The 26,353-nt window shown below is 38.9% G+C and overlaps 5 protein-coding genes across 12 annotated transcripts; 1 reads left to right on the top strand and 4 right to left on the bottom strand.

The window, feature by feature from the left end:
* Positions 1 to 5,471: 5,471 nt before the first annotated feature.
* LOC137718900 (uncharacterized) lies at positions 5,472 to 14,110 on the top strand. Of its 2 annotated transcripts, none has more exons than XM_088685783.1 (8): positions 5,472 to 5,757; positions 6,237 to 6,631; positions 11,679 to 11,769; positions 11,865 to 12,014; positions 12,128 to 12,238; positions 12,629 to 12,676; positions 12,766 to 13,208; positions 13,290 to 14,110. In XM_088685783.1, exons 1-8 carry the CDS (start codon positions 5,619 to 5,621, stop codon positions 13,896 to 13,898), a joined length of 1,986 nt encoding a protein of 661 aa, XP_088541909.1. In that variant the 5' UTR covers positions 5,472 to 5,618; the 3' UTR covers positions 13,899 to 14,110. The 2 variants fall into 2 exon arrangements, with proteins under 2 accessions (XP_088541909.1, XP_088541908.1); XM_088685782.1 differs by having other exon boundaries at positions 6,237 to 6,634; positions 11,685 to 11,769; positions 12,626 to 12,676.
* Positions 14,111 to 14,207: 97 nt separating this feature from the next.
* On the bottom strand, positions 14,208 to 18,349 carry LOC137718916 (GCN5-related N-acetyltransferase 6, chloroplastic). Of its 6 annotated transcripts, none has more exons than XM_088685786.1 (11): positions 18,118 to 18,334; positions 17,191 to 17,441; positions 16,651 to 17,136; positions 16,148 to 16,358; positions 15,986 to 16,038; positions 15,502 to 15,538; positions 15,343 to 15,408; positions 15,084 to 15,188; positions 14,822 to 14,975; positions 14,614 to 14,693; positions 14,208 to 14,524 (listed from the first exon to the last, which is right to left on the bottom strand). In XM_088685786.1, the coding sequence occupies exons 3-11, from the start codon at positions 16,743 to 16,745 to the stop codon at positions 14,459 to 14,461; spliced, it is 867 nt and encodes a 288-aa protein (XP_088541912.1). In that variant the 5' UTR covers positions 16,746 to 17,136; positions 17,191 to 17,441; positions 18,118 to 18,334; the 3' UTR covers positions 14,208 to 14,458. The 6 variants fall into 6 exon arrangements, with proteins under 6 accessions (XP_088541912.1, XP_088541913.1, XP_088541911.1 ...); XM_088685787.1 differs by having other exon boundaries at positions 16,651 to 16,863; positions 18,118 to 18,323; XM_088685785.1 differs by lacking the exon at positions 17,191 to 17,441 and having other exon boundaries at positions 16,651 to 16,880; positions 18,118 to 18,349.
* A 542-nt stretch (positions 18,350 to 18,891) lies between these two features.
* Positions 18,892 to 19,767, bottom strand: LOC137744267 (Putative membrane lipoprotein). Its single transcript, XM_068484126.2, has one exon. It carries the CDS (start codon positions 19,687 to 19,689, stop codon positions 19,054 to 19,056), a length of 636 nt encoding a protein of 211 aa, XP_068340227.1. The 5' UTR covers positions 19,690 to 19,767; the 3' UTR covers positions 18,892 to 19,053.
* A 504-nt stretch (positions 19,768 to 20,271) lies between these two features.
* Positions 20,272 to 22,495, bottom strand: LOC137711532 (uncharacterized). Of its 2 annotated transcripts, none has more exons than XM_068450779.2 (5): positions 22,231 to 22,495; positions 21,486 to 21,638; positions 21,086 to 21,261; positions 20,837 to 20,960; positions 20,272 to 20,615 (listed from the first exon to the last, which is right to left on the bottom strand). In XM_068450779.2, exons 1-5 carry the CDS (start codon positions 22,360 to 22,362, stop codon positions 20,472 to 20,474), a joined length of 729 nt encoding a protein of 242 aa, XP_068306880.2. In that variant the 5' UTR covers positions 22,363 to 22,495; the 3' UTR covers positions 20,272 to 20,471. The 2 variants fall into 2 exon arrangements, with proteins under 2 accessions (XP_068306880.2, XP_068306888.2); XM_068450787.2 differs by having other exon boundaries at positions 20,272 to 20,612.
* Positions 22,496 to 24,577: 2,082 nt separating this feature from the next.
* Positions 24,578 to 25,462, bottom strand: LOC137708104 (uncharacterized). The gene has a single exon (XM_068447135.2). It carries the CDS (start codon positions 25,460 to 25,462, stop codon positions 24,578 to 24,580), a length of 885 nt encoding a protein of 294 aa, XP_068303236.1.
* Positions 25,463 to 26,353: the final 891 nt, after the last annotated feature.

The following is a 26,353-nucleotide window of genomic DNA, read 5'->3' as shown; positions in this document are numbered from 1 at the left end:
GAGTTTTTTTTTATTTTCCTACATTTCTCTCTTAGACCTACTCCAACCCTTGGAGTAAAACTCAAATTTTAGGTTTTAAACCTACCTCAACTTGCTCTAACATTTGGGCTAAATATGAATTTTAAACAAAAACTCATTTTTGGGGCAAATGTATCCCAAAATTCCCCCAGGTTAGTGAGTTGGTCCACCATATATGTGTAACTTTATTTTTAGTTTTATATTTACAAATTCATTGAATCTAACGATTAAGATTTAATATGATCAAATCTAATGGTAAAAAAAAGATTTAAAGGTCCAAATTTATATACAACGGTTAAAATCATTAAAAAAAAATCTTTCATGTGTTTCATATTCTTTCATAGTGTTCAACGAGTTTCATGGTGTCAGTTTAGTGATTTTTCAATATTTATCGGAACCTAAATATTTTTTTGGTTAAAATGTTCATAAGATTAAATTAAGATAGTTTACATAATTTTTTTTTAAAAGTTACTTTAAGAATCCTAAATTCATTCTTTAACAAGTAAAAAACATGTCTCTGGTTAAAATGCAAATTTTCTTTTAACCCAAGAATTAAAAATAACCATAGGTTTTGCAACAAAATAAAAAGTGAGTGCGGAAATTTCGCGGCAGTAATAAGGAAACAAGTAGGAAGGCACCTTGCATGCTGTTGGATTTTGCAGTCTAATCTCATGATCTAACGATTGTCAGAGTCTCAGATACTCTGACTCACCTGGTTTCCATTTTCAACAATTCTAATGGGAATCAAGGCTTGCTTAATCGCCTGGTCATTATGTTTTTTCTGGAATAATTAAAACCCCAAAAGAGACGAGTCCGGAAAAGAAAAAAAAGCAGTAAAAATAGAAAGGGTTAATTACAAAAAACTACCTCAAGTATGGGTCAAATGACACTTTCATACCTCATCTTTTAAAATTGACAATGTCATACCTCATCTTACAAATTTGTGTCAATGTTATACCTTCCGTTAGCTTGGCCGTTTATTTCTCAGTTAAATGCTGACGTGGCTTGATCCGGGACCCATTTTTATTAAAAAATTAATAAAAAATTATTAAAAACAAAAAAAAATCATTTAATATTATTTAAATATTAAAATAATAAAGAAAAATTATTTATAAAAAAAAAAAAAAAAAAAAAAACCCAACGTCCGTCCCTTCCCCCCGTCTCCCTTCTCCCCATCTTCATCTTCTTCCCCTTTCTGCAACTACAACCCATAAAAACAGAAGAGAAAAAAAAAAAAAAAATCAATTTGTTTTCCTTGCTCCTCACCCCCTCTTCTCCCCACACCCACGCACCCAACCTCCCCACCTTCGCACCCCACCCTCTGCACCCAACCTCGCACCTACTACCTACAACCCCAAAAAAAAAAAAAAAAAAAAAACACAGAAAAAAAAACCCATTCTCCTGGGCGAGGAGAAAATGGGCGCGGGGGCGGGGGGGGGGGGGGGTGGTTTGGGGGAATGGGTGTGGAGGGGAGAGGGTGGGTGTGAGGGGGCGAACTGGGTTGCTGCTGTTTGTTTTTTTTTCTTTTTTTCTTCCCTCTTCTTCTTCTTCTGCAGGGGGACGAACTGGGTTTCCAATTGTTTTTTTTTTTTTTTTTTTTTTTTTCTTCTCTCTTCTTCTGCTTCCCTCTTCTTCTTCTTCTTTTTCTTCTTCTGCGGGTTAGGTTGGGGGGTGGGGTTGGGTGGGAGGGGACGGGTTTGCTGCTATTTTTATTTTATTTTTTTCTTCTCTCTTCTTCTTCTTCCCTCTTCTTCCCTCTTCTTCTTCTTCTGCAGGGGACGAACTGGGTTTGCTGCTGTTTTTTTTTTTTTTTTTTTTTTTTTTTTTTTTTTGTTTCCTTCTTCTTCCTCCTCCTTTCTAGGTTGCAGGGGGTTGAGTTTGTGGTGGGGGGAGGGGGATGAACTGGGTTTGGTTTGGTTTGGGTTTTTTTTTTTTTTTTTTCTTTTCCTCTTCTTCTTCTTCTTCTTTCTCCTTCTTCTTTTCTGGGTTGCTGGGTTGCAGGAAGATGATGGGGAAAGAGAGAGGGGGGAGATGCACAAAAGGAGAGGGAAGATGATGGCTAATGTTTTTTATTTTTTTATGTACTTTTTTATTATTATTTTAATATTTAAATAATATTAAATGATTTTTTTTGTTTTTAATAATTTTTTTATTAATTTTTTAATAAAAATGGGTCCCGATCAAGCCACATCAGCATTTAACTGAGAAATAAACGGCCAAGCTAACGGAAGGTATAACATTGACACAAATTCGTAAGATGAGGTATGACATTGTCAATTTTAAAAGATGAGGTATGAAAGTGTCATTTGACCCATACTTGAGGTAGTTTTTTGTCATTAACCCAAATAGAAAAGAAAGAACAAGGTGAAAGAAGATACATTTCCATGTTCTTTACGGGAAGACCAAGTCAAGAAAAGCATCCTTCCTTTAGTATTTAGATCTACTCGAGGAGTAAAACTCAAATTTTAAGTTTTAGGTTTACCTTAACTTGCTCCAATCCTTGGACTAAATATGAGTTTTAACCAAAAACTTATTTTTGTGGCAAATTTAGCCCAAAATTTTCCCAAGTTAGTGAGTTGGTCTATCATATATGTGAAACTTTATTTTAGTTTTATATTTATAAATTCACTGAATCCAACGGTTAAGATTTAATATGATCAAATTTAACAGTGAAGAAAGAGAACGGTCAAAATTTATATAAAATGGTTAAAATAATAATTTTTTTTTTTATGTGTTTCATATTCTTCTATAATGTTCCACGACTTTCATGATGTCAATTTAATGATTTTTTAATATTTATTGTGACATCCCGTCCCGGAAATATCGAAACGTACGTGTGAAATTACAATTTTACCCCTAGTGTGTTTTCGTCACGTTTTGGTTGTTTTGTGTGTTGTGGCATGTGTTTGGAACCACACACACTCCCACACACACAGACACTGTCTCTCTCTCTCTCTCCTTCTGTCTTCTCTCTCTCCCCCGAGTCCTCTATCCCTCTTCTTCTTCCTAAAACGTACGGACCAACACACACCCACTCGAATGTTCACAGATCGAGGAAACCAAGGACACATTTGAGCTCGTGAGGTCGAGGGGAACACAACCATATCATTTTCAGGTGAGAAACACATCGTTTTCACGTCGATTCGACGATGTCCGTTTTGAGTACTGTTCATGCAAATTTAATCTAGCTTGTTTTTGGGATTTTGAAGCTCATAGTTGTCTTAGTGAGGTCCCAAGGAGCTTAGAAGTACTTCGTTGGACGAGTTTGGACGTCGGGATAGCTTGGTTCGAAGTTGGCCGATTCTTGGGTTGTGTGGACAGGTATGATTGCGTGATTTTTAGCCCTTAAAACTTGTTTAGATGTGTTCTACTAGTCCTAAGCTTCATTTTGGTGCAAAAATCACGAAAAATGGTTGAAAAACGAGTGAGAAAACACGGTTGGAAGTTTTCCAGTTTTCCGGCGCCGGCAACGGCGCCGGTGGTTCGCCAGAGAAGATGACGGAATATTCCGTCAAGCCTGACGGAATATTCCTGACGCCGTTAACGGAATCTGTCAAAACTGACGGAATATTCCTAACGGCGTCAGTTGACGCCGTCAGTGTGCGCCACATGTGCCTGCGCGTGTGGCCGTGCCTTGGCCGGCGCGTGGGGGCGCGTGCGGCGGAGGAAAAATATTTTAAAAATATGGTTGTGATCCTGAGGTTGTGTAGAGCACGTTGGTATATTCAATTGTCCATTTTGAGCAATGTATGAGAAGTTATTACGAGAAGTTGGTTATGTGCTTTAAAGTTAACGTTTTTATAGTTATTTCGCATATAGGTGACACGTACCCCGAGGACGAGCGTGGTCAGGCGAGGCAGGGGGGCTACGACCCTTCCACGTATCAGTGAGTGGGCTTTTGTTTTCCGTATATACCTATATACTATATTTTCCCAGAAATTGAGTAAATGTCTATTAGTTTATGCCATGCATTATTTCATCATTATTCGTGCATTGATGGTTATATTAGTAGTTGCATATATTTATACATATGCATATTGGGTGCTGTGGACGCACAGGTAAGTGCCAGATAAGTGGTATTCATATTTACTTTCAGCAGTAGTTTGAGATGATTAGAGAGCTCATAACCTGCACCCCCGGTGTTAGTGCTCCCGCCCAGAGTAGGGCACAGTCCGTCACGTGATGTTCACCTCCCGCACCACACGCTCAGCTTGGATCCAAGTTAGGTGCACAGTCCTGTCGTACAGACCACTATAGGTGGTTCCGACTCGTAGGTGACTCGCGATTATTCGCACAGTCTTCACGTGATCGTAGCACTAGAGCGTACATATGTTTTACACCCAGGCCTGTCGTACAGACCACTTTAGGTGGTTCCGACTCGTGGGCAGGTTCAGTTATTGATTGTGAGATTTGAGCTCTAGATGCAGCCGTACAGGTCACGTTAGGTGACTCCGGCTGCCAGATTATATGATATTGATATGTTTATACCTGGGCACTTGCATATCGTTATGAGCATGTTTGACATACCTGTGAGCATGATTGACATACCTGTGAGCATGTTTGGCATACCTATACATATGTATATATGTTTATTTTCTGGGAAGTATACAGGTTTTACGGCGAGGGGATATAAAGTATTTCTATAAATGGTTTTCAAAGAGCTTTGTTTTTACCCACTCACGCTTTTGTTTTGCGCCCCTCCAGGTTCTAGTTGCTTAGCTGTTGCGGTGGTTTCCCCAGAGGGCTTTCCGGCGTTTCTGACAGACACTCACCATTGTAGGGTCACCTTCGGGTGTACTATTGTTGTCGTTTTCGTTTGGGCTGCTATAGACCTGCTCTGAAATTGTATCTCACTTACTAGCACTTGTTTTGGTACTTTGTATGCTAGTTTTTAATTATTCGTACTTTTACATTACTACTTTATTAGCTTCCGCACGTGCACATGGCTACGTCACCTTGGTGTGACGGCCAGCACGCTCCGATCTCGGTCGGGGTGTGTCATTTATCAGAACTTAAATATTTTTTAGTTAAAATATTAATAAAATTAAATTAAGATAATTTACATAATTAAAAAAAAAAAAATTTAAGAATCTTAAATTTATTTTTTAATAAACAGAAAACATGTTTCTGAGTTGAAGTCTAAATTTTATTTTTAACCCAAGGGTATCGAAGGTTTTGCAACAGAATAAAAAAGTGCGGAATTTCGCGGCAGTAATAAGGAAACAAGTAGGAAGCAACCTTGCATGCATGTTGGATTTTGCAGTCTCATCTCATAATCTAATGACTATCAGAGTCTCCGATACTCTGACTCACCTGGTTTCCATTTTTAACAATTCTAATGGGAATCAAGGCTTTGCTTAATCGCTTGGTCATCCTGTTTTTTCTGGAATAATTAAAACCCCAAAAGAGACGAGTCCGGAAAGAAAAATAAGAAAGCAGTAAAACAGAAAAGAAAGAAAAAGGGGAAAGAACATACATTTTCATGTTCTTTACGGGAAGACCAGGTCAAGCGAAGCATCCTTCCTCTAATATTTAGGGTCCTCGCAGAACCGGACGAGACTTTGCAGCAGAAAAAATAACACACAAACAACACCGAATCAATGGCAGTCCCAAACAGTAGAATTCCAGAATTGGCACTCGATGTCGAGGGGAATCACACTACCACTAGTCATTATCTCACAACTGGTGGAAACCAAACTGGGTCTGTTCCTACCGAGTATGGCAATGATTGTGAAGAAGGTAAGCTGCTAATTACCTATGTTTTGGTTTTGGATTATACTTTTACTGCATGTATAACACTCAATAATACTTAAAGATGTCATCTTTTTTGGGGGTTGAGGATTTTTAACTGAACCCAGAAATGCTTATGGTGGGAAAATGTGAACTTGGATTACTAGTACTACCTACCACTGTACTGTGCTACTGCTAATTTGTTAATTACCCATGTTTTTATTTTACTTTACTGCATGTATAATAAGCAAATCACACAAAAATCTCTTTTGTTTTTTTACTGAACCCAGTAAGTGGTTTATGTAAATATGGTGGAAAAAAAGTGAACTTGGATTGCTACCTATCACTGTATTGTGCAGCTGTTAATCACCCATGTTGTGATTTTACTTCTATTGCATTAATCGCACTTAAAGATATCATCTTTTTTGTCGGGTGAGGGTTTTTAACTGAACCCAGTAAATGATTCATGCAAATATGGTGGAAAAAAGTGAACTTGGATTACTACGTGTCACTCCACCGTGCTGCGTTCAGTGGCGATTGGGAAGAGGCTAGCAAGTTTCTGGACAATGATCCTCATGCTGCGAAAGCCAGGATCTCGAATTTATCAATGACTGCACTACATGTTGCTGCAAGCGAAGGGCACTCCGAATTCGTAGAGAAATTAGTGAAACGCGTTCCTAGGGATGTCCTCGAAATGCAGGATGAAATGGGATTCACACCACTTCACTATGCTGCAATAGGTGGAAGTCTGAGGTCTGCCAAGGCTTTGTTGATGGAAAATTTAAAATTGGCACAATGTGTAGATGCCGAAGGAAGAACTCCGCTGCTCCTAGCTGCCACTTTCGCTTCTGAGAATAAGGAGTTGGTGTGGTACTTTTTGTTGGTATTGAATGTTTGATGTATATTTCATGAATAAAACAGTTACAAGATGCAGCATATATGGAAGAATAAACAAGACAGCTACTGCCAACATCATGATGACCTGCAATCCCTCTAAACTTAATCTATTATCTAGCTTTGGCTTTTACAGCAGGAAGAGCCGAAGGCAATGATGAAAACAGTAGGTGAGAGGGAGGGCAATGATGAAAGCAGTAGGTGAGAGGGAGGACCGAATATATAACAGATGGCAACGACAGTAGGTGAGCTGTTTCTCCATCACCACTAGACACCACTTGTTATTCTTCTAATATTTAACCCTACTTTTAATAATGACATCCAATACTCCCCCTCAAGCTGGATCCAGTAGGTTGATAGATCCAAGCTTGCCAAGAAGAAGCTGAAACTGATGAGAGGCCAATGATTTTGTGAATAGGTCCGCAAGTTGATCCGAGCTCCTTACAAAATGCGTTTGGATAACTTGAGATTGAACTTGTGTACGAACATAGTGACAATCGACTTCAATGTGCTTGGTTCTCTCATGAAAAACTGGGTTGGAAGCAATGTGCATTGCAGCCTGATTGTCACAGAAAAGGGACATGGATTGATGATTGAAAACACCTAAGTCACACAGTAAACCCTTGAGCCAGATTAGTTCACACGCAGTAGATGCCATTGCCCGATATTCTGCCTCAGCACTGGATCTTGCAACTACAGTTTGTTTTTTGCTTTTCCATGAGACAAGGTTGCCTCCCACAAACGTGCAAAATCCCGTTGTAGACTTACGATCAATGGAATTGCCAGCCCAATCTGCATCACAATAACCTGTAATCTGAGTGCTTGCATTTTTCTTCATGATTATACCACGTCCCACAGAACCTTTTAGATACCGAAGTATCCTTTTGACTAGGTTAAAGTGCTCCATCGTGGGAGAGTGCATAAATTGGCTAACAATACTGACAGCATAGGTAATGTCGGGCCTTGTGATGGTCAGGTATATCAACTTACCAACCAACCGCTGATAATAACTTATGTTTGGAAGAGATTGACCCTCTAAGCTGACCTTAAGTTTAATGTCAAGAGGTGTAGGGACCGGTTTAGCATCACTCATGTTTGCTTCCTTAAGGAGATCCAGAACATATTTGCGCTGGTTAAGGAAGAAGCCCTTGTGAGATGTAGCCATTTCGATGCCAAGGAAGTATCTCAGAACACCAAGATCTTTTATTGCAAAGCGTTGCTGAAGGGAGTGCTTGAGTTCTTTGATTTCTTCAGGGTTATCTCCGGTGATGATCAAGTCATCAACATACACAAGAACAACCAATGTACCAGCGGTGCCTGAGCGTACAAATAAAGAGGAGTCTGCATTGCTTCTTCCAAAACCAACACTGATAAGGACTGAACTGAGCTTAGCATACCAGGCTCTCGGTGATTGTTTAAGACCATAAATTGATTTGTGCAGTTTACACACAACATCCTGTTTATGACTTTGAGAGTGACCCGGTGGTAATCTCATGTAGACGTCTTCTTCAAGCTCACCATGTAAGAAGGCGTTTTTTACATCCATTTGATACATAGGCCATCCTTTGTTGACAGCCACAGACAAGAGTACGCGCACTGTGTTCATCTTTGCAACGGGGGCAAAGGTTTCCTTGTAATCCACATCAAATGTTTGAGTGAAGCCACGGGCCACTAATCGTGCCTTGTGTCTTTCAATAGACCCATCCGAGTTGAATTTAATCTTGTATATCCACCTGCAGCCTACTATCTTCTTTCCTTTGGGCAGTGGCACAATGCTCCAGGTTTTATGTTGATCGAGTGCATGCAGTTCATCCTGCATTGCTTGCTGCCACACTTGGGATTGGTTAGCTTCTTGAAATGATTGAGGCTCTTCATGCGCAGATATATTACTCAAATAGGCAGTGTAATTAGGTGACAACTTTTGATAAGAACAGTAGTTGGATAAGGGGTGCTTGAGCTTGTACGTAACAAAGTCTTGCAGTCTTGCTGGTGGGTGCCTCTCACGAGTTGGATTTCGTCGAGGTATGGTAGGAAGAGACTCTTCTGAAGGTTCTTCAGGACCAATACTTCGTAGAGTTTCATCTTCTACAAGCATGTTGCTGTCGTCATATGAATCCGGTTGATTTGGAGCCACAAGATCCATTGTGTGAGTTTGATCACCAGCATTGTCGAGTATCTCAGTCCTTGGCAGTGGAAACATGTCCAAGATAATCTCCCCCTGACTTGTACTATCCAGAGACTTACTGTAATAAGAGTTAGTTTCATGAAATTGAACATCCTTTGAAACAATTAATCTCTTAAGTTGTGGATTATAACACTTATACCCTTTTTGTGTGGACGAGTAGCCAAGGAAAATGCATTTAGTTGCCCTAGGATCAAGTTTGTCTCGATGTAATGACTGAACATGAACAAAACAGATGCATCCAAAGACTTTAAGGTGAGACAAGTCCACCTTTCTGTTCTTGACTATCTCCATTGGGGATTTGAACCCCAAAACCCTACTAGGTAATCTGTTGATCAGGTAAGCTGTTGTCATGACGTTTTGAGACCAAAAACGTTTTGGTACATTCATTTGTAACATCAATGCCCTAGTTTTTTCAAGGAGATCTCGGTTTTTTCTCTCGGCAACACCATTTTGTTGGGGTGTGCCAACGCAGCTAGTTTGATGTATGATGCCATTGTTGCTCAAATATTGAGTCATGACTTGGGACATGTATTCTGTGCCATTATCAGACCTTAGGGTTTTGATTTGAGAAGAAAAATGATTTTTGACAAGGTTGTGAAAGTCCTTAAACACTTCCATCACCTCACTTTTTGATTTTAACAAATATAACCAGGTGGCTCTTGAATAATCATCAACAAAAGTTATGAAATATTTATAACCATCAAAAGATTCATTGGTTGGTCCCCATATATCAGAGTGTACAAGCTCAAAAAGATGAGAAACTCTAAACATCGAAGACCCTAGAGGTAGTCTTGTTGCCTTTGACAAATGACAAGTTTCACAGTGGGTTGATTCTTTGCCTAAGTCAGGAAATAAGGTGGATAAGATAGGTTGAGATGGATGAGCTAGTCGTTGGTGCCACAAGGTGGAAGCTTGAATGGAGGTATGGATGGACTTTGACTTGGCATGGAACCCACAGGAAGAGCTTTTTGATATGTAATAGAGACCATCAAGGTAAAACCCCTCACCAATCGTCCTCTTGGTTATACAATCCTGAAAAATGACAGTTTTTGGTGAAAAAATGGCCAAACAATTTAAGGAATTTGTGATTCTTCCCACTGAGAGAAGTTGAAATGGAAATGATGGGACATATAGGGCCATAGACTCTATTTGATCAGATATCAGGTGGATTTTTCCCTTTCCTACAATCCTAGCACCTTCACCATTAGCAACAGATACATGTGAAGGATTATGTAGTTTCTCAAATCTATGTAACTTTGACATTTGATTAGTCATATGGTCTGTGGCACCAGAATCTACAACCCAAAAATCATGTAACTCATTTATTTTAAGAGCAGTTTGGAAAGCAGTTACGATACCTTTCAAGTCTGTCTGAGGTACATAATCAGCATCAGCTAAAAAACCTGCAAATTTGCCCATCAATGCAGTAGTACTTCCATCTTCATGATCAACCGATCCATCCTTTTTTCCCTTCTTTTGTTGGAGATACGCTGCGAACTCATTTAAAAAGATGGCAGGATTTGCAGTGAACTGTTGATAGGTATCAACATTGTTGATAGATGAAGATGTTGCAGTGTTGGCACGAGGGTGTGCTCGACTTGTCTTTGGTGCGGATTTATCCTTCATGAAGTCAGGTTTGAGTTCTGGATGTAGGATCCAGCACTTGTCTCTCACATGCCCGATGTTGTCACAATGTAGGCACTTTAAATGAGGGTTTTTTCCTTTATATCTTTTTTCATTTGTCAGGTAAGCCCTAGCTTCTGTCACGTTGGTTTTTATACCATTGTTCATGACTTTTCTCCTTACTTCCTCACGTTGGATAGTTGCACAGATACTAGTGAAGGATGGTAGCTCCGAGTTCATGAGAATGTGACTTCTCAAATCCTCATATTCTGAGCTCAAGCTAGACAATAATTGAAAAATTTTATCTTCTTCAATTCTTTTAAGGAGCACAGAGAGATCAGTTGTGTGAGGTCTGTACACATCTAACTCATTCCACATGCTTCTCAAAGAACCAAGATGTTGAACAAAGCTTTTACCTTCTTGCTGTATGTTGGAGATATCCTTCTTGAGTTGAAAGATGCGAGCTGCATTGTTTTGATTTCCATACATCTCCTTCACGGTGGTCCAAAGGATGAGAGACGACTCGGAATAGCTGAAGATTTCAGCAATATTCCTTTCCATAGAATTTAACAACCATGACATGACCAGTTGATCTTTACATAGCCACCCTCCATATTCTGGAGAAGAAGCATCTGGTGCAGGTTGACTGCCATTGATGAAACCGAGTTTGGATCTTCCACCGAGAGCAAGACTAACAGCCCTTGCCCATGGCAAATAATTAAACTCATTCAATAATACTGAACTGAGTCGTTGGTTTGGATTGATATCCATTTCAGAAGCGCTTCCAGATGAAGAAGCAATGATACTTCCATCTGCCATTGTTTTTGAAAAATAAACACAGCAGGTTCGATATACAGAACTGGCTCAGGATGATGCCCGCTCTGATACCATATTGAATGTTTGATGTATATTTCATGAATAAAACAGTTACAAGATGCAGCATATATGGAAGAATAAACAAGACAGCTACTGCCAACATCATGATGACCTGCAATCCCTCTAAACTTAATCTATTATCTAGCTTTGGCTTTTACAGCAGGAAGAGCCGAAGGCAATGATGAAAACAGTAGGTGAGAGGGAGGGCAATGATGAAAGCAGTAGGTGAGAGGGAGGACCGAATATATAACAGATGGCAACGACAGTAGGTGAGCTGTTTCTCCATCGCCACTAGACACCACTTGTTATTCTTCTAATATTTAACCCTACTTTTAATAATGACATCCAATAGTTGGTAACTACAAATGAGGAGCCTGGTCATCCTTTTACTGGCCACTGTGCTGCTAACCTAGTCAATATGCTTATTGCCTCAGGTTTCCATGGTAAAAACCACTCTTGTGCACAATGTGGAACAACATCGTTCCTTTTCGCTATCCCTATCATTATAATTTGATTGATTTATAATTTTCTGCAACAGAAATTTCACTGTATGTGCTTAATATATATCCTGAGTTGGCCATTGCTAAAGATAAAGAAGCTTGTACTGCTTTGTATGTTTTGGCAAGGAATCAATCAAACTTCCTTAGTGGCAGCAGGCTTGGATTTTGGGAAAGCTGCATTTACTCATGTTAAGAGCCTCGTCTCATTTTTCGACTTTAACAACTTCCCATTCACTTGTTCAATTTGTTTTTTTGTACTGATTTTTAAGTGGCTGCGTATTATTTTTATTTTTGGTTTCAGTTCTCCCCATTGAAGTGGACACTATACCACCACAGTCAGTGAGAACCTATGTGGCTCGCCATGGAAGCGTCCAAAACCTTCAGACAATGGCAACACCAGAACAGTATGGAGGTCAGGATTTGCAAATTCTGTATTAATTATTCTCAGCTTTTTATCATATGCGAGAAAATAAAATGTCGATTATGAGATTTATCTCTGTAGTTGCGCAACCTTTGATGATATCAAGCAAGTTTCTATCTTGAGTATCATCTTTTAGAAGGATAAAAGAAAGGAAAAATAGGGGTTGCAGTGAAATAGATATAATTAGTTGTACTGTCGATTGAAGTAAAAGTATCAAACTTAGTGTATTTCTTAAGAAAAGGGTTTTGCCAATCAACTTCATGGTTTTAAACTTTTAATGATCAATTAGAGGTGAAACCGGCTACGTAACTCCGAAAGGAATTGTCTGGTATCAATCTGCAATATTTGACACTTCTTGTGTAATTTTGTTCTCTGTAGCAGTTCTTCACGGGTTAAGAAGAGTACTTTTTGGAGCTATTAAACGAATAGGTATGATCTCTTGTGTAATTTGCTTCTCTGATGCAGTTCTTCATGCTGTATGCTTTTCACTCGGCATCTTTCACATTTTTAACTTGCAGCACCAGCAAGTTTCACGCAACTCCAAGATGCAAAACTTAGACATCACTGTGCAGTTGAACTAGTAAAACGTATTTGCTCACAACTTTCACGGAGGCATACTTCTTGGCGGTCCAATTATCTTTTGAAGCCAGATATCATACACATAGCCACTGTAAATGGCATAGTTGAAATTATAAGTATGCTCGTAGAATCTTTTCCAGATCTAATATGGGTTCGCCACCGCAACCGATATTTGTTACTCAACTTGGCTATTGAACTTCGACATGAACATCTTTTTCGTACTGTGTGTGATAAGACTGCACGAAGTAAATTAATGGCTGCTAAACTACTTGAATCGGGGGGTTCCATCTTGCATCTGGCAGCAAAGTTGGCTCCTCTTCCGCAACTCTCATCAATTTCCGGTGCAGCTCTACAAATGCAGAGAGAACTGCAGTGGTTCGAGGTGTTTACTCAGAAAATTTCTGAATTGTTAGTATACACACATTTTCACATTCTTAATAATTCTTTTATTCTGTATATTTAGGAGGTGGAGAAACTAGTTCACCCCTATTATAAGGAGAGCCAGAACAAAAACGGAGAATCTGCTAGAGAATTATTCACCAAGGAACACAAATTATTGGCCGAGAGCGGAGAGAAATGGCTAATAGATACGTCAAATTCTTGCATGCTCGTATCAACTCTCGTTGCCACAGTTGTGTTTGCGGCTGCTTTTACAGTACCTGGAGGTAACGACGACGAAGGAGCTCCAATGTTGTTACAGAAGAAGTCAGTCGTATTCTTGGTATTTGTTGTTTCGGATACAGTAGCTCTATTTTCTTCGGTAACTTCCCTTTTGATGTTTCTATCAATCCTAACCGGGCGTTATGCTGAAAAAGATTTCCTAGAGTCACTACCAAAGAGGTTGATAATAGGTTTGGCCACTCTCTTCTTTGCTATAGCCGCGACGATGGTGGCATTTGGTGCAACACTTTCGATTGTGCTCAGCAAGAGATTCAACTGGGTTTCCGTCCCAATCACCTTGCTGGCAAGTATTCCGGTGACTCTTTTTGCCCTGCTGCAGCTTCCCTTGTTTATCCAAATGGTCCGATCCACGTTTGGACAGAGTATCTTTCGCCCTAAAAAACTTAGGTAATCCGAAGGACAGATGGAAGAAAAGATGTGTGAACTTGTTTTGGCTGTGTTTTTATGCGTACTGATCAGTGATGAAAGGCAGATTCTGCATTAGATAAACCTATAGCATGCTGCAGATGTTCTATATAAAACTTTAGGACTTTGTGTAATTATGTGCGGGACATATTATTTGTTTTATAACGACTTGTTAAGCTTATGGAAGCGATTTCTGCACATCTTTTTTCACCTTTTGTTCAGGAGGTAAGAAATGGTGTGCGAAAATAATGAGAGAGAGAGAGAGAGAGAGAGAGATCATCTCTCATTCACAACATTTGTTGGACAAAGAAGTAAACTCTACTGAATATCATTTTTCATTGACAACGTTTGTTGAACAAGGAAGTACATTATATACCAAGAACCTTTGCAGGGACTCTGACACCATGACTTTGTACGGGAAGTAAAATTTTCGGATTTTGACCTAACTTCATGTTACATGTACACATGAGTATTCTTCTACTATAATTTTCTTCTGAATCTCCTAAAGAATGAAATACAATTCATGAATTTCTGTTGAATCAGCTTTTAGGCCTTGAAACAAAGCAAATAGGTTTGCTCCTCAGACAATTGAGAGCTCGCCCTTTCGATGATCTGGGAATAATGAAAAAGTGGCATTAGCGCTCGTCTAAATCAAAGATATGCTATAACTGCAAACTACAAATGCACAACTACGATAATACCTCAAAGCCCAGCTTATTGTACAGTTCCTGCGCGGGTTTGTTCTTTTTATGCACATGCACATATATCTGTTCGACATCAGCTACAATTAAACAGAAAAAGAAAGGGAATGAGAAGACTCAGAAAAGGAATTCAAGTGCGCCCTAGTCAGACATTTCTATAATCCCAGAGAACGGTTCATGCAGTATTTCATGCAGTATTTCATCCTACCATTTAACATTGCGGATCTAATAGCAAACTGTAACATATTGCTGGCAATACCCTGGCGTCGTGCTGCTTTGGCCACACATAAGTTTGAAATATAACCATATTTACTTGACAGTGTCCTGTTGATACTGCAAAAGAGAGGAGCGTTTGCCCGTTCCTGCAACAGAAATTAATTTAATTGTCAGTTCAGCAAAGCCAATAAACTGGACCAACTGGTAGACACACATGCAGTGTAGGTTTTTAGTTTTAAACAAGAAGCTTGTACCCCTGGAAAGGTCTCTCCATCCAACAAGTACCGAATGCTCAAATCAAGTGTTCCAACTACACTTTTCACAACAGTACGTTTCACATTCTTTGTGTCCTTCTTCACCTGACAATTCAAAAGCAAACAGTCACCGTCAATGGTATATTTTTATTGATTGGGTACTTTAGCTAAATATAACACGCCTTAATGCAAAGAAGGGTTTTCTGAGTTCAAACTAATAAACCAGAAACACGCTCATTCAAATATGTCATAGTCATACCGTGATAATGCATGTGCATGTCTGCCTCTGCAGCCCCTTTGTTCGTCTTTTTATAGCATTAAATTCCTAAAAAAATTATATGTATAATTCAGAATTTTATTTGAGACATACATTCCATGTGTACACGTAGAGAATGCAAAGCAAATGAATCTTTTCTACCTGGTCTGCAAATTTCCTTTTGTTACTCTCAGCAAATCTGTGTCAATCAAGCATAGCTAGAATCAGCAGTGCCCAACCGTCCATTTGATTGATAAAAACAATTACTAGAGGCTAGGAGCCCACTAAAGACTGCACATGCAGAGGGAAACCGACCATTGGCAGGATCCAGTCATGGGGGTAGTTCTCTAGAAATTTTGATTGATTCAGAACTAGAAGTTCTGAACCTTTCCTTATTCCCTTGTTTTATCTTTCACCTTGATTGCCAGCTTTTGTTTAAAATGGCAGGACCATTCCTCTGCATGTAAAGCTTTATATGATGACTTCAGATGGTATAGACCATCTAGTCAGCCTACCTATGATAGGAACTTTATGTTCCTCAGTTAGTTAGAGTAGTTCAATTAACAAAGACCAAAGGCAAAGAGACAGAGACAGACAGAAAGACAGAGAGGGAAATCTGAAAGTAATAAAGAACTACAGTACACACCGGTCATTTTTTCGCTCCTCCCAGTGACTTTCTGCACGTAACCATGCTGCTGTCTGCCACAAACCCAAAAGCACCAAAAAACCAAATATTATTTGTGGGCACAAATAACCTACACTAGGAAAATTTTGCCAAGATGTGATCATCTAGAGAGTGATTACTTACCCAGTATTCTTCATCCAGTGCGGCCTCTCGTGCAACAAATTGTCCAAATTCCAACTTTTTCTCTTGATCTAAATCTTCATCTGATGGTTGCAGCCGGTCAAATTGCAGATCAGGATGTTTTGATGGTTCACAGTGAGGAATAGTTTGTGTTGGAATCTCTACTGACAGCTCTTCCATCTTCCTTGGATGGGAGGACTTTGAATCCCTTTTCCTGTCCATTTGGTAATGAAATAAGATAATGAAAGATATGTAGCGCTGCTAATATACTAAACAACTAACTATAAGGAGAGGCCTTTACTTTAATAAGAGTATTGCATAAGGAACAAAAATAAGTGGCTAGATCAAATAACACTAAAAAAATTCCATATAGGACATCAGCATACAACCGCATACAAGGAAGAAAAACCTTGCAGCGTACAGTACAACCAGAATTTAAGAATGCAACTGAAAGTAAATGAACTAATCCAATACGAATGAAATATACAACTGTAACTCACACGTACCAAGTGGCATTGATCCTGTGAAACTTTTGATGACTTCTATAATCGACATGGGAAAATCTCAACAGCACAGCCTTGTCAATTGAAATCGTCAACATCAGGACAGTTCTTCCTCTGGAATTGACTTTCACAGAGGGGGAGATGCTTCTTAAGAAATGTCTTATGTCACAAAGATGGTGACAATAATTCCCAGCATGTGAAACGCTTGTTTGATCCCTGCTGGATGTAGCTGTCTATTAAAACAAAAGCAAAAAAATTTCAAGAAACATGGCTGCGGATAAAATGCCAGTTATAACTACCTAGATGTCAAGTGTGGGGCTGCAAATAGTGTGGATAAGATAAAGATGACAACACGTAGGCTTGAGTCTATTTATTTATTCATGGAAAAAAATGTGACTTCCTGGTATGTAGTGATTACCACATCATACGGGACCCGAAATTTGGATTCCCATGATGATGATGGGGCAAGATAAAGTTTGGATTCTAGACCTCCAGCACTCGAAAATAAAACTCGAAAGTGGTCCTAACAGAGACGGTCATAACCTGTTTATCTCGGTAACTTTGCTTGGAAGCAGTGTGACTAACTATCTGGTGAAAGAAGCAACAAGTGGGTATGCAGCAAACACACAGTTTGTGGACAAAACCAGGGGCAGCTCTCTAAATGTTTTCAAGAAGTTGATATCATTGCCAGGATAGAGAACATGTGAAATCCCTGGCAGCCAGCTCTCCTCCCTTGCAACCTCATTCTTTTATTCTTTTTTATATCAATTTTTTCTATCAATACCAATTATTTCCTAAAATACACAAAAACAAAAATGGTAGTCAAAATCTTGGTCAAAGATTTTTTTAGTATTAATTAGTGGATAATTAGCATAACATGCACTTAATGGTGGGACTTGAAAAATAATTAGTGGATAATTAGCATAACATCCCTTCTTTGTACCAAAAAAACTACCAAATGATCAAATCCCCTCCCCAATTGACCTCTTTTATAACATAAAAATTCAAGATTTACCCAATAATTAATGGATAAAACTTTACCCTAATCATATTTTCGCAATTTGCGGTGCACTAATAAGAAAATTTAGAAACTTTTAGCGTAAACATGGGCACTGTAAGCCGGACATGGATAATGATATAAATATTGGGAATATTATAAAAATATTAATTAAGTCAATAATTCTCCCCACGTCACCAATCAATCGATTATCTACAATGTCAGAGAAATTACAAATATTTCTTTTTCTTGTGGCTTAATTTTATATTTTTGTTGGGGAGAGAGAAGAGAAAAAGGCAACAGTCGCCATTGTCGACTGAGTCGACTCGGCCGAGATATTCCCACCTACTTCCTTACAGTTAAACGCCATAGTTTCGGCGACCGATCAAGAAAGCTAAGGAATTTCCGCCATTAAAACACAAAAATTCGCATGCAATTTCAGATTAAAGAAGAAAAAGAAAAAGTGAGCTTACTCAATTTCTTAGTAACAAAGAATCGGAGCGTCTCGTTGCAAAAGCGCAGTCTTTTGGCTCGTCGGCGGTTGATGGATATCACACTTCGGGGCGGAAGGCACGGTGGTTTGCGGTGGCGCTGCTGGGTAACAGTTACGGCGCGTTTGGAATTTTGGGGTATGAAGAAGTGGAAGGCATTGTTTTTTAAGGCGCGCTCAGCGATGCCTGAATTTACAACAAGGCGCTTTACGACGTTTATCTTAGGAAGATAAAAAAATATTTACAAGAGAAGGTATCGGATGTCGTATTATTGTGGGCCCTTTGATGATTAAGATCAACGTGAGCCGTTGGATCATTTTGCGGGTGTTGGCGTTTTCGTTTCTTTTTTGCTAACATTTTCCTCTTTCTTTGTATTTAATTATTACTCGAATGTTATTTAACGGGTTTGTATTGTATTGATCACACATAATTTAATTTAAAAACTTAATCTCTTTATCATCACCTTTTTCTTAAATTCATTTCTTTTAAATAAAATGAGTATTTTATTTTAAGCCAGTTGATAAAATATTTTTACAGCTCAAAAAATCACTTTTAACTCTTTCAAAAACAGTTCAAAACATGTCAAAATCTTTTATGACCCATTATCCCATAGTAGAAAAACAACTTAGGTGAGATTATATTTAGGTTTCTGGGCACCCTTGTTTTTCCTTCTCTTTTAAAACATTTTCAAGGTCTCAAGTTCGATTATCTCTTTCCTTCTATTTTTTTAGTATTAAAGAAAAAAATGCAGAGTACTTAAACAAACGGCCACAAATCATAAATTAATACCACTCACAAGTCATAAGCTTTACATTACATAAACCCTAGTGACCCCAAAACTAAATGACCAAAAAGCAAACAAATACTCCAACCATTCAAATGCTTGCTTTGCTATACCCCAACTGTGAAATTACCTCCTTAGCCTTCGAACTCAGACGTCTTCACCCATTGCCCATACTTGTTCTTCATCTTCTCATCCAGCTCCTTGGCCTTCACCTCAGCTATTTTTGCAGCATTTTCCATGGACTCCTCCTGAACTTTCGCGATCCGCCGGCTCCTCTTCTTCGTCATCGCCTCCCTCTCGGCTTCCAACCCTTCATACTCCCTCACCCAGCAGCTCTGCACCACGCAGCTCATCACCAACACCAACACCTGCATCATCAGCATCGCCATCAGAACCCCGCATTCCAACCTCACCAACAGCTTGGCCTCTCTCGGGTCCCGTGGTGACTTGATCAACGACATGGTGCTGCGCTCTTTGGTGAACAATGCCAATGTGCCGAGCAGCTGCGCGACCAGCGAGGCGAGTAGGAGAGAAACGTGGGTTATGAAGCAGAGGTGGGTGAGCTGAGAGTAGAACCCTACAAAGGAGGAGAGAATCGAGATGCCGGAAATCATTAGGAATGCCATGCCCATTGAAGTTGGGGGCGTTCGGAGGAGGACGGTGGGAACCAGAGAGGTGACGGAGAGGATGAAGAGAGTGAAGTTCAGACATGAGAGGAGAAGATTTGGGAAGGAACAAGAGCTTCGGAGGTTCGATTTTGAGGCTGCCATTTTCGGGGTTTGAAGATTTGAATTGCTTCAGGGAATCGAATGGGTTTTTTGCTTCACAAGTGTGGAGTGGGGGAAGAAGCTTTTTGAATTTATAGAGGAGGTGGGGGTGGGAGAGGAATTTTGCCGTTGAGTTTGCAACGGCTAGGTTTTGGATGGGATGGGGTGGGGGTGACTCATGTGCGTCCTCGAGTGGCGTTACATATTTTCCCTCCTCAGAGATTTAAATTCCAAAAGGAAAGTAATGATCAACAAAACAAATTAGAACCCACCAAAATACTAATCCCACCCACCAGCTTTTCTCAACCCAAACAAATCAAAATTCAAAGAGACCACTGTTCCTCTCGTTACCTCCGGTCCAAATCACACCAAATCACAGTCGACGCTCTTATCGAAGTGACTGGTAGAGAAATGATAAAAGTAAAAAATTTATGCTCACATGTCAAGCTGTAATTTGTCTGTACGAAAGAGAGAATCCTTATTTTATGGAGCAAAGTATTAACTATATCGAAAGTTCTCTCTTTCTTGACACATGGGCATCGCAGAGGACACACAATTTCATTTCGTATTGAGGACATATATAAATTATGACTGAAAACTTTGCTTTAACAGTCGAATTCAAAGGGATCGGTAGTAGTACCCAATAAGAAGATGGAGAACCAGGTGAAAGTTGTACTAGGTAGAAATTTAAATATCATTTACACGATGCTAAACAAGAAAAGTAGATAAAACCGTGATCTGATTTGCAAGCATGCTCGGCTCTTGGAAATAACAGCATGTACAATTTACTTGTGTAAATCTGCAGCATCCTCTGGTCCATTGATCCATGTAGAACGGTCATTGTGTGACGAAAAGTCGCTTGACTTCAAGGGATCCAAAGGACTTGAATAAGAAATTACATCCGTTTCAGTTCTCTGCTGCTGATCCTGCTGAAAAAATGAAAAAGAAAAATGCACTTTACTATTTTGTAGCAGATTAATCCTAAATCCAAATTCTACATCCCCATACGGTGTACATTTCAAACCCTGCGCACGGTGTTCATGGGTTCAATGAAGAAAATAAGAACAAACAGAACAACAATAAGAGCTAGGAAAACGAGTACATTTTCAGCTACCATCTAATAAGTGCTTAACCTCAATAACTGTCGTACCTGGCCTTTAGGCTTGTATAATCTGTAGATATCAGTATAGGTTACAATGGTCTCAACTCTATCTAGCGATGCTTGCAGCTTTCCCGAGTTCATGTTGAACCATGGTTCACCAGTACCCAGAGCCCTAATCAATTCAAAGTTTTAACCATAAGCCACAATTAATCACAGTGAAAGAAAAAGTTGACACAACATGCATGTAATATTTCTTCAGTACGAAGTTAATCAACCATACAAGACTAGGAAACTTGCCCAGTGATTTCTGGAAGTACATAATCAGCCCTCCACCCAAAGCGCAAATCCACACCAGGAACCACGTGAACCGCTGTCTTATTCCGAGTACGAGATATACCATCTCCACCAAAACAAGTAGTAAGTTTCCATTTCCATCCAATTGCATTCATTTGAAAATTATGGCCGATGCCAACCTGCTTTTTCCAACAGTTTGTAGTGTGAATGACAACAAATATTGGCTCAGTCCAGGCAAGGGGGCACACAAGCAGACTATATGATGTTGAAGCTACAATATTATCAATTCCTAATTTCCTAATAAGATTGGCATGTGTTAATCGAAGTGTGCTTGAGATGGTGCAAAGGATCCGAAATTATATACGTTGGTAGTCTAGGAAAGTAGGGTCGGGCGGAATCAAACCTGGAGATTTAGAAATCCAGTTAGAGGAATCTTTTTCGAAAGAACACGAACATCCTGATGGATAGGCTCGTAGATGAACTTCCACATCCGTTCAGGAGCTAACGGCTTCAAAACAATCTTTCCTTGAAACTCATTGATTGGAGCATTATAGAACTGAACCAAGTCGATGATCCCAACAAATCAGAATTCATTAGCAATCAATGCGGGTTAATAGTCGAACCTAAGACCTATGCATATCGGCTAATATTCCACAATGTATACTGTATACACAAACAACTGCAAGCAATTTTTATCAAGTACTTTCAGTTGTTCAATATAAACACATAGAAATCCAGTATTCTCATGGATTGTTTAGGAACCGTTTGATAACCATTTCTCCATCCTCCCTACCACCGCCCCCTCTCCACCCTTTTCGTCCCTCTCTCCCCCATATACTTTCGCTCTAACTCTACCCAATAAATCAAAACCAAAAACTAAAACCGAAATAGTTATCAAACGGCACTCAGTGTTTGCAAACACGAAGATAACGAACCTTCCCAATGCAAACAAAACTTCAATAAATAAAAAAATATTTACAAACAGGACACTTTGACTTGTGACTGGCATGGAGGAACCCATCAAGTAATTCTTCATATTAACACAGAAAACAGAGAATTAAGCATTGGATTATAAATAAAAAATTCAAACCCTTGAACTGGACAGGTAAAAAAACAGTAAAAATCTTGAGGAAATTGAAATTTCATACCTCCAGATTGAGGCCGACCCTTAAACCCTGCACTTCTTTCCGGAACTTGAAAAATAACTCCGACGGAATCAAATTTACACTGTAATTTTCTTCCCACGAAGTGGGTTCTTCTCCATTCGAACCCCAATCCATTTTTTTCCTTTATAAATTCAGAACCGTGAACTGTACGACCAGGCTTTGGAGCACCCGCCCTCTGCTTCTGCACTGTGAGGGGAAACGAGAGGGAGAGAGCCTATCCATCAGGATGAAGGTCCATTGGGTCATTGTCTACAAATTGTCAAATGAAAGATGGGGTTCATTTTGGTTGAAAGTGGCCCACCAAAGGCTTCTACAATGTGTGGCCCACCAAGCCTTCAATTTTTTATTTTTTTAACAAACGATGTTGTAAATAAAAAATTCATCTAAACTATAGAGATAGTTATCCAAACTTGGATATTGACGAGAAAGAACACTACTTTTTTTTTGGAAGGAAGAAAGAACACTACTTTAGCCCATTTAGCTAAGTGCAATTCTGCTGTAATATTCTAGTTCATATTAGTCAAAATTACAAGAAGAGTCGAACTCGAATACATCAAATTTATGACATCATAAATTCTCCATTTACAAAAAAATTTGAGGACTTCAAGTTTATTTAATGGCATGATGAAGAAGGCACGTGTTCCAAGTAGTGGCTTGGGTGTGCTACCTCTTCATTAAGATCCTACTCAAAATGTCAAAGGTATGATGAAGCCATTACTAGTGAGTAGTGATGAAGGATTGTCATTGTTTCATTCCAAATTTAAAGTTCCAATCTTTGGTTAGACTATGACCTTCCAAGTTACAAAAGTTAAATCACCCATTTAGAGAAGCTTTGTTTTCTTAATTAGAAACTAAATTTGGTTACATCAACCATGACCGTGTCTTAGTTTCTTAAATCTTACTCTTAATTTCTCTTCATCTTACTTAATAGTAAACAACTCCTTTTTTTCCGGTTAATAACGAGACGTAAGCCTAAAAGAAAAAGAAAGCTTACATAAGAATATCATGAGAGTATGAAACTTTAGCCATATATGCAACTAACAACAGACTACAAGAATAATGAGTTTGCTAAAAAATACTTGACCCAAACGAGCTAAATCATCAACAACAAAATTCTTTTCACGGTAAATATATTGAATATGTCCCTTTTGAACCAAGGAAACAAGTATTTTTATAGCTTTTTTTCCCTCAAAGAAAACAAGTGTTTTATTGGTAGTTTTGCTAATTACACAAACGAGTTGTCTAAATCTGTTCCCTTTATTTGGTTTATACATTGATCACTTATCACATTCTCGTGATTAAGTAAATTTAAAGACATTTATTTCTTAATCCTTGACAACTAACAAGAGTTGGGTCTCAACTTATGACTCAAATATAACATTTATATGCAATTATGATATCTATTAGAATTGCGCAACAAAGTAATAAATTTAACATATCTTCCACAATGTATTCATAAATGCAATGTTGGATTATCAATGAGATATCATAAGCTCATTGATAATCCAATAATGAATCGAATTAGACCCGAACCGGAAAATTCTCATAATGCCGGGTGTGGTGTGGTGGGTTGGTGTTTAAGGGCAATTTGGTAACAATAGTGGTGTTCTTAGAAAAGGCCAAAATTCAAAATTTTTAGTGGAGTGTAGATGGATAGTGATGTTTAAATAGAAAAATTCTTTTCTTATTCACTTTATATTTTAGTTATAAAATAAAAAATGCTACTCTTAAATCTTATCATATATTTGCATCATTTCTTTAATGGAGATGAGACTCACATATGTTCTTGAGCTCTATATGGTTATCTATATTAAAGAGAGAATAATGTTATTCTTACCACTTATTTGTACCATCTCTCTAATAAGATATGACCCACCAATACATGTTGGTCTCGTCTTTATTGGAGAGATGATATAACTATGTGGTAAGGCTAGTATTTTTGTTAAAAAGATTATACAAATATTTATGTCATCATTTGTGACATATCCCGACCAAAATCAAGGCGTGCTCGCCGTCATATGGAACCCGAAGCCAGTGAGCTTTCAAAAGACCTCGTGCTAGGTAGGGATGAGAATATACATATAAGGATCACTCTCCTGGGCAATGTGAGATGTCACAATTTGTACCATATTTTTAATATAGGTAAGATTTACCAATTTACGTGGGTCTCATCTCTATTAAAATGGTCATATAAATGTATATAAAAAGCTATAAAGATTGCAAAATTTGAAAGGATATAGAGGTTGATACAAATTAAGTTCCAAACTTTCATTTATTTCATCAAACATTCACCATATAATTACAAAAGTCCACCACCTTCTAAACCAATTCATCCCCAAAAAGGAGCAATTGCTGGTTGCCAAAGCATTGGTGGAAGCAAAGATCGTGTCCTTCTCGGCACATATTTCCTCACCCAAACGTGTTTTCCATTGATTGTGAACTTGGCTTTGCTCATCCCGTTGAGTATGGCCTCGATCGTCGCCGGAGAGTGGAAGACAATTCTCGCAAACAGTGATTGCTCGTATGGCTGCACCTCCTGCATCTGCACCGACTCGATTCGAGCCCCGAAAGTTATTTTGAAAAATTGCCTCACCTCGGACTCCTGCACCGGGTACCCTTTTGAGAACGTCACAAACATCGTCCTGTCGTGTGGTGGCGTCGCCTCGTTCCTCTGCAGAGGTTGCTGATTAATTGAAAGAGAAAATGGGAATAAAGACGAAGACGATGGTTGTGAAGGTAATACTACATGACTGTGATCCGCAGAGTTCTGAGCAAAATCCCGCTGCATTGCCTTCTGCATGATGTCGTCGAAAGCCGGGAGGCAGACCTCGTTGACGGCCTTAGTGACGTCTCGAGCCGCTGCGTCCCGGTTCTGGTGAAAAAACTGGACTGAGATTTCCTTCTCTATAAAACTCTGTATGAGTGGGATGTCAGTCTGCTCAGACGGAAGAGAGAAATGGGTCCCGCTGATGAGTTCGAGACAAGTGACGGACTCGTCAGCGAGCTCGTTGATCAAAATGTAGGGCAAAGAGAGCATCTTTTTCACCACGTTCTTGAACCCAACTCTCTCCAGCCAGAGCCACAGGGCCAGTACCTGCATGGACTCCAGTGGGTCCCGGAAGAGCTTCAGCACCAGAATTGTGTACAGATTTCGGTCGATGCTGTGAAACTGTTTGAACTTCTCCTCTGTGAAAAGCGCAGACCTCGAAGCCATGTCTTTCCGCAGCTCCAAAACGTAGAAAGCTGCTACCTTTTTTTGTCGGGAAAACACAGAGGTTACAAAATACCCAGAAAATAGAAAATTAAAAAAAATGAACTTTTTGTCATAAAAGTCAAAGAATCAGATGAAAAAAAAGAAACCCATAAAACAAAAATTAAAAAATATGAGATTTTGAGGATAAAAATCGAACCTTTTGAAGCTGTTCTTCTGCTGGGAGCTTGGGATGGGTTCTCTGTTTTTGTCTTCTGTCACAACTGAAGGCACCCAGAAGATTTAAAGGCAGGAGTGAGGCTGGCAGTCCAGAAATTCGAAACCGATGCTGAGGTCCTATCACAATGTGGGTGTTCTTATCAATTTTTGAGAGGATTTTGTTTGTTCTAGATATTACTTTGAAGCAAGAAATCATTTATGGAAAAACAAAAAAAAAATTGTTTGCTTCCAACTTTTATTATGGCATTGTCGCTTGGTGTCATTAAACCTCTCGGCTTTTCCCCTTCTCCTGAGAAAAACTTGTATTCTCTTTTTTACATTTTTTTTTTTTTTTTGCATGTGTGTGTATATACATATATACATGTCCTTTATGAGAAGGGATTTCCATTAAAAAAAAAAAAAATAGAGAAATTCTCTTGATCATTAGATTTGATTTTAATATATATATGAGAAGGGATTTCCATTAAAAAAATAAAAAAAAGGGAAATTTTCTTGACCATTAGATTTGATTTTAATATATATATATATATTTGTTCATCTGAAAGTTTTACAGATGTTTGGCCAGTCAATGGGTGGCCTTAGCAGTTAATATGGTTTTTATCGTGGGTGTCTGAGTTGGCTGATTGGCTTGATTACTGCAGATTTTTCTCAGTTTTCCGTAAAACGGCTGTGCAT

The sequence above is a fragment of the Pyrus communis genome, chromosome 15 (genome assembly GCF_041283825.1).
Source record: "Pyrus communis isolate YQ-2024b chromosome 15, ASM4128382v1, whole genome shotgun sequence".
NCBI lineage: Eukaryota > Viridiplantae > Streptophyta > Magnoliopsida > Rosales > Rosaceae > Pyrus > Pyrus communis.
Note: the sequence above shows the minus strand (reverse complement) of the source record. Positions and strands in the feature narration are given on the sequence as shown.

Bases quoted from the DNA above. Each gene is read 5' to 3' on its own strand.
- LOC137718900 (XM_088685783.1), top strand. From the start codon at position 5,619: ATGGCAGTCCCAAACAGTAGAATTCCAGAATTGGCACTCGATGTCGAG. The intron at 5,758-6,236 runs GTAAGCTGCTAA...GGTGGAAAAAAG, and splicing joins TGGCAATGATTGTGAAGAAG to TGAACTTGGATTACTACGTG. The intron at 6,632-11,678 runs GTATTGAATGTT...GACATCCAATAG, and splicing joins TGGTGTGGTACTTTTTGTTG to TTGGTAACTACAAATGAGGA.
- LOC137711532 (XM_068450779.2), bottom strand. From the start codon at position 22,362: ATGGATTGGGGTTCGAATGGAGAAGAACCCACTTCGTGGGAAGAAAAT. The intron at 21,639-22,230 runs GTATGAAATTTC...GACTTGGTTCAG, and splicing joins GGGTCGGCCTCAATCTGGAG to TTCTATAATGCTCCAATCAA. The intron at 20,961-21,085 runs GCAAGTTTCCTA...TGAATTGATTAG, and splicing joins GTACTTCCAGAAATCACTGG to GGCTCTGGGTACTGGTGAAC.
- LOC137744267 (XM_068484126.2), bottom strand. From the start codon at position 19,689: ATGGCAGCCTCAAAATCGAACCTCCGAAGCTCTTGTTCCTTCCCAAAT.
- LOC137708104 (XM_068447135.2), bottom strand. From the start codon at position 25,462: ATGGCTTCGAGGTCTGCGCTTTTCACAGAGGAGAAGTTCAAACAGTTT.
- LOC137718916 (XM_068458387.2), bottom strand. From the start codon at position 16,745: ATGTTGACGATTTCAATTGACAAGGCTGTGCTGTTGAGATTTTCCCAT. The intron at 15,189-15,342 runs GTATGACTATGA...TTGAATTGTCAG, and splicing joins CATGCACATGCATTATCACG to GTGAAGAAGGACACAAAGAA. The intron at 14,976-15,083 runs GTACAAGCTTCT...TTTCTGTTGCAG, and splicing joins ATGGAGAGACCTTTCCAGGG to GAACGGGCAAACGCTCCTCT.